General features: G+C 39.0%; 1 protein-coding gene across 1 annotated transcript; it reads left to right on the top strand.

The window, feature by feature from the left end:
• Positions 1 to 6: 6 nt before the first annotated feature.
• Positions 7 to 8,496, top strand: TYMS (thymidylate synthetase). The gene is made up of 7 exons (XM_005418280.2): positions 7 to 231; positions 538 to 611; positions 1,881 to 2,055; positions 4,160 to 4,261; positions 5,456 to 5,631; positions 6,977 to 7,048; positions 7,932 to 8,496. Exons 1-7 carry the CDS (start codon positions 60 to 62, stop codon positions 8,067 to 8,069), a joined length of 909 nt encoding a protein of 302 aa, XP_005418337.1. The 5' UTR covers positions 7 to 59; the 3' UTR covers positions 8,070 to 8,496.
• The last annotated feature ends 2,122 nt before the right edge of the window (positions 8,497 to 10,618 follow it).

The following is a 10,618-nucleotide window of genomic DNA, read 5'->3' as shown; positions in this document are numbered from 1 at the left end:
CTTGGGAGAGGCGCGCAGCCGGAGCCCAGAAGACGGAGCCCAGAAGCCGCTCGCCAGCCATGCCCGCCGACGGGGAGCTGCTGAGCGGCCCCGCCGCCTGCCCGGAGCCCGGCGAGCAGCAGCTCCTGCAGCAGGTGCGGCACATCCTGCAGCACGGCCACCGGAGAGAGGATCGCACCGGCACCGGCACCATCTCCGTGTTCGGCATGCAGGCGCGGTACAGCCTCAGAGGTGGGCACCGCCGCGACCCCCGGCCCCTGCCCTTGCTCCCTGTCCCTGCTCCGGCCCCTGCTCCCTGTCCCTGCTCCTGCCCCCGCCCTGAGCCGGGCTGAGTGTGGGGGTCTCACACGCTGGGCCTGTCCCGCTCTCTCCCACCCGAGGGCTCTGATCATGGGAGCTACACATCCTAACTCCTTATTTCATATCCCACCCTCACAATGTCAGGTGGTGGCATTGCCCTCTGAGTAGGGAAAAGCCGAATTCTGCTCACCCTGGCAAATGGCTGGGCCCCTCTGACACTGTGGAACTCTTTTCCAGATCAGTTTCCACTGCTGACGACGAAGAGAGTGTTCTGGAAGGGAGTGCTGGAGGAGCTGCTGTGGTTCATCAAGGTTCGGTATTTGGGTGTCTCTGTGGGTGGTGGGCCCGAGAGTGGCATAAACAGAACCAACTGGTGGGCAGTGGATTAATGCATTTGGGTAACTGCAGATGCTTCTGTTCCTATTACAGAAGAAGTGCAGCTCCCTAATACTGTGACCACACATGGAAGGTCGTTATTACCAAGACATTCTGCATTTTAGTGCAGACTATTGCTACCAGGGCAATCAGAATAGTTTCTCTTCTATTTCTTCTTAAAGGAGAAAATTTAAAATAGTGAGGGCTTGGACTAATTTGAAGATAATCCACAGCTATAAAGCCTGATGCAGTCTCTTTTCTTTGTGTTTTAATCAGAAATAATAATATGAGACAGATAGTAGGCAATTTAATGATCTGTTTTTTAATATTGATGTAGCTTGATTTGAACAGAAACAAGCAGTGTGGAACCACGGGTGAAGTAAGACTGATGTAAATGCTAGACTTTTTAGTAGCAAAAAAATGAGATCTAATAAAGTAAATAGCTGTACCTAATACAATAAAGTTCAGCTATAGTTAGTTTACTACAATGTAAGTGTTCCTTTCTATGTTGTGATATTGTGCAAGTATGGGAGAATTTACATAAGCATTTGCTAGATAGCAGGACTCAAATCCAATTTGATTTTTTAAAAGCTTTTGGTTTTGTTTTTGGTTTGGTTATGTTTTTGCTTGTTTGTTTTGTTTGTTTTTGGAGGTTTTGTTTTGTTTTTTTTTTTCTAATGTAAAAGACTAGACACTCCCCAAACCAGCATAATTTCTGTGTTGGATTTTTGAGTGTGCTGATTTGGACATCTTGCAAGATTCAGTGACATTTTTCTGGGTTATTTTCTCATTTTTGTCATTTTAACAAAAGGATTTTTAAGACCATAAGCTTGTTATAGGTAGCTTGGAAAAGACTGTGCCTAGGCCATACATTTTTTGTTAGACTATTTTCATCAATCTGTAAAGCAACATCTTGTTCTCTGGAAATATAAAATGACATTCCACAATTGACCTTGAGGCTGTGCATTCACAAAGTGTGAGAATCCTGAGTTAAACAATAGCAGTGTGGCACTTCAAACTCCATCCCAGTGTGTTGCTTACAAGTTTTTTCTGTCTGTGTGCAAGAACTCATGCAGTACATTAATTCCACTGTTCATCCTTTATGAGTGGAGAAATTCTGTGGACTAGCAAAGCTTAATATAAGTGTTCTAAATCATACCCTCTGTGTTCGAATTAGGATGCAGACTTCTCACTGTGTTTTGTAGGGTTCTACAAATGCCAAAGAGCTCTCTGCAAAAGGTGTGAAGATTTGGGATGCTAATGGGTCGCGTGAGTTCCTGGACAAGCAGGGTTTCAGCACCAGAGAGGAGGGTGATTTGGGACCAGTGTATGGTTTCCAGTGGAGGCATTTTGGAGCAGAATACAAAGATATGTATACAGGTAACCACATCCAAATACAGTCTTGAGTGCTCAGTGAGACAGCTGTGACACATCACTTCCAGAAGCCTGTGTGGAATGGAATGTTCTTAACCATTCACAGCAAGCTGATAGCCAGAATAAAGAGAGTTTGAGAGAGTTAATTTAACTTTTCTTCCTTACTCTATCTTAATTATCCTGAAAGATGTAGCTTTGTATACTATAGTTTGGTATTTGTGGAACAGATGAGTCACAAGGCACACACTGTTACTCTGTTACCTAGAGCAGATGTGGTTGCTGATAGCTGGAAGGATGTGTGTGCTGCGGTCCAGAAATCCAAGCTAGCTCCATTTGATAACAGAACACAGGCTGCCATCTCTGTATACCAGTCCAGGGTCCATGAAATTGTTGTGCTGGAAAGAACTGGCATCAGTACACTACATTCACTGGAGGCGGTGAAGAGAAAGATTTTTCCGTTCTGCATCTGGAACAAAGTAGGGTGTTTCCACAGCTGGTGATGCTGTGGACAGAACAGCTGTGACAAGTTGTGATGTGATGCAATACCTGTTGGTATTTTCAGTGGAACTGGTTTATTAAACTGACTCTCAAATGTATCGATTCCTCTTTTCCGAGTCTCTGAAGGAGAGGTTACAGAAAATGCTTAGAGGGCTGCCATTAAGAAAAAGGTGTCAAAAACCAGATTGTCACTATCTGGTGTGATTCTTTTTTAACTTGGATTAACAACATGGTTAGTTATCTAGGTGAGGTTTCTTGGTTCTTTGTTTTGTTTTCAGTACAGCCTCAAATTGCAGCTCACATGAATTGCTGATATTAGACTTAGTATTGGCATGTTGGCCACTAGCAGAATACATTTTTATGGTAAAACAAATGATGCAAATTGTGAACTGGCACATCTGAAATCTTACAGTTTCTCATCTTAAAAAGTCTTAAGGTACAACATAGCATGGAGAAAAAGAACAAGATAAATTCCCATAATTTTCCTTACAAACAGATTTCCTTAAGTTGCATTACTGATGGATAGGTAATTAGCTTCAGGAACTAACATAACCATTTGACAAGGCTTCTGGCACGGTACTGCTGGCAGAAGAGTTCCCAGAAGCTAACTGTGTATTACTACCTTGTTTGCCAGCTTGGGTCTCCCTGTAACCATAATTTGGTGTAGCTGCAGTAAGAGTTATTAGAAAAAAGTAGTTACCAGCCATGCTGATTGACTGGCATGAGTCAGAACAATGGTTAACTAATGACTTTTGTATTCTGAAATCCATTCTAATGGTCAGTGAATTTCAGAAAATTTCTTACACAACTGGTTTTGAGCCTAAAATTCAGCCTGTGTTATTGGGTGAAATGTAATATCCTGTATTACACATGATTAAAGTTCCTTTCTGGAGCTAAATGCTATGTAAATTTAGTTCTCACACGTGACCTTGAGAGTGCTAGATGGATACATTTATTCATCTGTCAAAAACCCTACTTTTGAGTGTGTAAAGAATGCTGGCACACTGGTCTGGGCATAATTTTCTTCCTATATAAGAAGGAGCACTGTAGCATGCAAGTTGAATTTTTAGAAAGACATTTTAATCCAGAAATGCAATAAGCAAATCAGTGTAAATACCATGGTACTAGGTAAATACTAGGTGGTAATATCTTGTCCATTCCAGTACAGCTCTTGTCCTATTTAGGTAACAAGTCATCATGAGTGATAAAATATTTGTCCTGCTGGTTTTTTGTATTGCAACTTCTGTTTCTTGAGGTTTAGTGATTATACAGAATTTTTATTTGGTCTTAAAATAAATCAAGTGGTTGAAAATGGAATAAATAGGAATGGTCCTATTTCAGTGGGTGCTAAATGTACTCAGACCGCACAAAAGAATTGGGGGGACATACAGAAATATCATGAGAATTTTACAAGCTCTGGAGCATCCTAAGAAAGACCAAGAACAGCCAATGTTTGGATAGTGCCAACTTATTAATCAGTTTTAAAGTTGCAATAAAATCTTCAGAGGTTGTCATTTGGGTATCACTTTTCAGTGGGACATGGGCTGGGTGTTAAAAAAATAGCATGGCTTGAATCTGTCCAGTTTAGATCTCATTTGTTCTATTTCTCCAGATTACTCCAACCAAGGAGTTGATCAGTTGCAAAAAGTGATTGAAACGATCAAAACCAATCCAGATGACAGAAGAATCATTATGTGTGCTTGGAATCCCAAAGGTATTGAACAGCTGGCAAAAAGGGAATGCAGTTGCACATTATATTGCTGTGTGTTAAATTATGTTCTGTTCCTGTGTCAACAGTCAGTTCCATTCGGTGTCCTTGTTCATTCTTTATAAAACAACCAGGAGTGCAGTAAAAATGGTCAGGAGTTATAATCTTGATTCTCTTTCTACTTTATCCTCATGTTCAGACCTCAAAAATAATGAACCATTTCTTCAAAGCTTTTCTCTCGAGGTTAAAATGAGGGATACACCAGTGTCTTTGACATACAGTCTATTCAAAGACAGTAACTCTTATTTTAAAAAGGTAAAAATCTGAAACCATAAACTGTATTAAAGCAATGTGTCTGGCTTTTAGCCATGTAATCTCTTGTAAACTTAACCCTTAAAACTAGAGAACAAAAATATTATTTGTGTTATCATCTTCTCCTTGAACATGGGATCATATGACGAACCTGTATCATATGAATGATAGGGTCTATTTATACACACATATCCATTCACTCTGTTGGGACTTCTAAACAAGAGCTACTGCAAGAGAATGTTTAACTTTCACTCATTATAGACCTGTGCTCCAAAAACATCACAACATTTTTCACTGTTGTCTGAAAGGGTATGCCACATGCTGTCACTGTTATTTTCAAGGTTAAACATTCTCAGAAAATATCTGGTGAAAGTTTTCCTTGCCAAGCTCTAATTTTACTCGCTGCATTTTTAAGCGTAGAAAACCAATCAGATCTTCTGGTTTCTATTTTTTTTTTTAATGATCATTACTTTTATATCTCAACAAACACATTGCAATGGGAAGAGAGTAAGATGAAGCAGTTTGAATTTGCTTTAGGGTATATGCTTAATTTTAGTCTTAATGTCTTCCTTTAGGGAATTCAGCTGCCTCACCAAGGTGAGTAGAAACAAACTGCTGTGCAACATTATGGCATAAGTCTGTTCTGTGGAATATCTTTTTATGACTTTCTGGTCATACGACCCAGGAGACAGCTTGTCATGACCTGGACTTAATTGCTTGGGCAGCATGTGCTTATAAACAAGAGAAAAAGCAACAGAATGGCAGTGCAGTTGGCTCTCTACAGTATCTCATTACATGCTTGTTTAAGTTTTGCATCTTCTACATTTATAACATACTAATGCTGTTACTGTTTTCTCCCCTCCCCACCTTCTGTACCTCATTTCCTAGATATTTCCCTGATGGCTTTGCCGCCATGCCATGCCCTTTGCCAGTTCTATGTTCTAAATGGTGAATTGTCTTGCCAACTCTATCAGAGGTCTGGAGACATGGGACTAGGAGTGCCTTTTAATATTGCCAGCTATTCACTGCTCACATACATGATTGCCCATGTCACAGGGCTGAAGGTAGGCTCTTTAGTCATTTCATTTATTCTTGTCTGAGAAATGAGGGAGTAAAAGATAAGGCTCTTCATGTCATGTCCAAGAAAAACTGGAATGAGCATACTGTTTGAAATCTTGCTGAAATATGTGTAAAGAAGGGCCCTGTGAAATGATGTGAATTGCCTCTGGTTTGTATGGGCAGTTAGAATCAGCAAGGTAAGAATTTTAAAATTCAGGTTAAGCAGAAGATTCTTTCATGCCTTGAATCTGTCAAGACTGACCTGTTCACTAGTCTTAGAAATCTGAACTGAGTGCTTGTCCTCATGGGGTAGTAATATACAAGTGATGAGATTTTGTAGCATGTGTTTATTACTTATTAGAAGTGAGAATAGCTTAGCAGTTGCTGTCAAGGTTCTAATTTGGATATTCTGCCCATCTAACTTCCAGCTATAATTTCAGCTGTGTATTTCTTTGATTTCTTACTGTAGATGCTTACATGTAGATGAGTGGTAGTATGTGCTCAAGTAGCTCCTGCCCTGACTTCAGAGCTGTATTTTGTAATTTGGCAGAGAAACTTAAATGCATGACAGTCTTGTACAAAGGAAAAACCCCTTTTCTTTAGGGCATGTAAAAAATTATACCAGAAAGGCTTTCAGTGCCTAATCCTCCTGCCACCAGCAACATGAAGTGGAACTTCTTAAAACAGGGCAATAGGGCAGAATCAGACTTCACAGCAACCACAGAAATTAGTCCAAGCTACTAAAAAATGTGAAGTTTAACGTTACGTCCAGCTGTTGCCTCTCAGCCACTTCCTCTCATGGCTTTGGTGGTTTTCAGCGTAACACATCTGAGGGCTGATCAACATTGGTCAGAAGCCAGCAAAAGAGCTGATGAAACTTCCTCATGTGAAATTCCATTGCTCAGGGGTTGCTAAGTCACAGAACCTGCAAGCTCTGGGCACTTGCCTGTGCCTGACACCTCCACTGCTGTTTAGTAGTGGCTGAGGCAGCTGCTCTGAAGCCAGCTTTGGCAAGTTTTACTTACTAGAAGTGGAGTGGAAAAGCTGCATGTCACTGCTGCACCTGTTTCTGTGTCAGTGGGCAGATCAGTATGGCTCCTTTCATTTACCAAAGCTACTGTCATAGCAGGATTTGAAAGATAATTTTTTTGTAAGCTAGTGGAAATTTCATTATATTTTCCATTAATTATGCATTAGTAAGAGAAGCTTGTGCCATTTACAGCTTTCAAGGATACAATGGCAATTCCACACTAGCAAGGTGCTGAGAATCAATACTGTAAGCATTGTAATGTTTTGCTTTCTTGGAATCTTACTGTTGGAAAAACCACATGTATTCTTCATTCTTTTCAGCCTGGAGAGTTCATACACACCTTAGGAGATGCTCACATATATCTGAACCATGTGGAATCTCTAAAAGTCCAAGTAAGTACTTACTCTGTACTCTATCCTTGTTTCTTCCACAGTGCCTTCCTTTAAAATATCTATTACCTTGATATTTTAAATTTCCTTTTTGCAGATATTAATTTTTGTGGCTTTTTTTCTCATTTCTGTCCTAATAACTGTAACATTTTAACATCTGTTCAGTTGTATTTCTGTTTGCAAACAGAAATACAATATAAGCATGATTGAAATGTACATCTGTGTACTGCTCTAAAACCAAGTTAGAGAGCCAGAATCTGCACTTTTAACTTCAAAAATAATTCCACCTAGTCCCAGTAACACAAAATAAAATGTCTTTGTAATATATCAGAAAAGGATCACTTAAAATTCACAGTGTTAATCAGTAATACTATTTGGCTGAGAAAGGCTACATTTTCTTCAGGAAGTAATTTGTTGCAGTAGGATAAAATCAGTGTTTGATTTGATTAGACTAAGCTTGGACTGAATGTCCTCATTATAAGTATCGTGCAAAACCATCCAGATAAGTAGTTATTGATTCAGACCCTAAAGATGAGAAGTGAGAAGCTGTAGAATATTTGATGCATGTTTGGGTCAGATTTTCCAATTTAATTTCCCTGGAAGGAATCAGTTCTGTAACCACCAGAACTGATTTGCCATCTGAAAGTACTTGCAGTGCATTTGGATGATCAGGGAATTCACCTGAAAATTATGCTGCTGCTCCCTGTGAAAATACTAAGGTAGATTCTACCTAACTGTTTTGGGATTTTCTGCAATTTTTTTTTTCTTAGTGTAAGTCTTCTTGGTGGAAAGGGAAAGCCTACATAGTGTAATCTGATTTGAGATTGAGAACAGAGTCTCTGCTTTCAAGTATTAGCTTTGTACAGTAAGCTTGCTTTTATTTCAGCTTCAGAGGGAGCCAAGGCCTTTCCCCAAACTCAGAATTCTTAGTGAGATTAAAGACATCAGCGACTTCAAGGCAGAAGACTTTCAGATTGAAGATTATAATCCTCATCCACCTATTAAAATGGAGATGGCTGTCTGATGCTATAAACCAGCATTAAATATTAATGTGGAAATGTACCTAAGCTACTTAGTTTCTCTAAAGTGGTGGGGGTTTTGAATACTGCAAAAGGTATTTGCTTTATTGTTAAATAGTCAAAGACCAGATTTGCCTTCAGTGCTGCTACCCTGTAGTTGTACAGGACTGGTGATTATTCCTCATATGCCATGCAGATGTTAACCTACTTCTAAGTTGTTAGAGAGATGCTTTTCTACACCTTGTTTCAGGTGCCAGTGGCCATTTCTGTTACCATTCAGTTACTGTGTGTGAGTAGCACAGGCTTGCTTACATGCTTGATTTAGTACTGAAAATAAGAACTTGTATGTGTGATAGAGGATTCCTTCAGGGTGGGAGAAATTGTTAAGTATATTCTAAAGAGTGTATGTTTAATAAAGCTTTTTAAAAAAAATCTTCTGGAAGGCATGATGCATATTTAATTCTGGTGTGGTTTTTTATAGTTAGTAGTAAAAAAGGGTTGGAAAGCAAAATGTCTTGGAGGGTAACATCTGGCAAGGAAAAACAACTTCCCATAGTCTTCACAGATGAACCATCAGGAAGGCAAAAGATTTTAATGGAACCTTGCTGGAACTGCAATCTCTACATAATGTCTCTGTAGCAGCAATTTTTTATTTATTCCTCAACCCTACATAAATTACTAATTTGATATAAGTCAAAGATAGTTGCAGTTAAACAGAAGTTACCAGATAATATTAGTAATCAGCTGTCTGTCATCATTTAAAACAGATCCCACAAACATATGGACTAATTCTGCAGCCTGGAGCAGTGAAACCTAGAGATCATAGTATTTTTAGGAAAGGAGTTCATGAATTAAATTCTAGCAGAATTCAGCTTTCAGGTCTCCTTATCCTTCTATCTTCTGCAGTAACACATTAAATTCCTCTTCAGCAATTTAATAATGAGTAGATATGTGGTTAATATTCATAGGATAGGCAATACATATTTGAACATGTAGAAAAATGCAGAGTAATTTTTTGAGTTAAATTTTAAAGTTAATAAACTGGTAAATATTGGAAAAGTGTACAATTTCAGATAATTCTAAGAATTTAATAATGAACTGTGTGCTTTCATTCAGGGGCCTGCATAAGAGGACCATTGAATCTTTCTTAATCCAAATTGATCATAACTTTGAAAATACTTTGTATGAAAATTATTTGCATATGTCATTATGCTGATTTTCCTTATACTGATCACTGATATTGACACTAATATTTTTGTAGCACAAAAAGTTATTTTGCTTTCCTGACATTTAGCCCAACACAAGAAGATTGCACAAAAAAAAAATCTCTGCCTGCTGTAAGCACACCAAATGTAAAGAGACCACTGCTTATTAGAAGGGTTCTTAGTACACCCTGTAGTGCATAATTTGTGAAGAGAGATGATCAGACTGAGCTCTTTCAGCTTAGATCCTATGAGAAGCTTGCAATGGTCAAACCTCATCCTTTTCTGAGGCTGCATTAAATGGATGCTCAGTAGCCAACCTGCAGTAGAATACACTTGGGTCTTCTCTCAAATTACTGAACACACAGGTAGCAGCAACGTTCTTGTTACCACAGCTGAGAGCTTTGTCACATGCTCCTCCTGATAAACTTCATCTCAGCTCTACTAGTCTGATATTCTAAAGTCAGACTAGTCTATTCTACTAAAGATGGTCCAGGTGTTTTCTTTTCATTCATGGTATGTCCCAGCCGTAGGTTGTCAGCCACTTCTTACCATGTGCACACTTTTATAAATTAAAGGTTCTTGAGTGTTCCTACAGCCTTCTAAAGCACAAGGAAACAGATTAAGCTGCACATTCACTTAACAGTTCTGCCTACACTTAGCAAGTTCCTTTTGCTGGAATCCACTTTATGTAACACTGCAGATACGGTGGATTCTGCAGGACATTTTTGCAAGTGTAGCCAGAGAGGATGAGAAATAAAGCTGGCCTCAGGGCTTTACTAGTGGGAATTAGCAGTCTTAGTGGTTATCCAGGACAGGAATACCTAGCCAAGAGAAGAATTCAGAATGGGAATCATTGACTTCTCTTCATAAATTGCAGAGGAGTCAGGTGTATGGACATACATAGCATACAAAAGCAGAGCAGTCTCTATAGCTCTGGAAGAGTTCCTAGATTTAGTATAGGAATTAATTACAACTTCACTGTTTCCCTTTATCAGCACAATTTACTACCAATAGCAGTTGGAGTGGAGCTTGTACCTTGAAGACCAAGAAGGTTTATGGTGCTTAAAAGATCAGAAAGATGTAAAAAGCATTTCAACAGCACACTTTAATCTGAGTAAAAATAAAAATACATTTTAAAATTTGTAGGTATGAGAATTCTAGGGGCTTTCATGAAAAATATGAATATTCAGATATTTTAATATATAGAGCTAAACAGGAGGTATTCAATGAATTTTGATTTGCAGAATATGGACACTGCTCATGCTGCACAGATGACTGCTATGACCACAGGCCATATCCAGAGCAGTATTTTAGACAAAACATGGGACATTGCTTGATGCTTTCAAGAG

Source organism: Geospiza fortis, unplaced genomic scaffold (assembly GCF_000277835.1).
Source record: "Geospiza fortis unplaced genomic scaffold, GeoFor_1.0 scaffold53, whole genome shotgun sequence".
Classification (NCBI taxonomy): domain Eukaryota; kingdom Metazoa; phylum Chordata; class Aves; order Passeriformes; family Thraupidae; genus Geospiza; species Geospiza fortis.
Note: the sequence above shows the minus strand (reverse complement) of the source record. Positions and strands in the feature narration are given on the sequence as shown.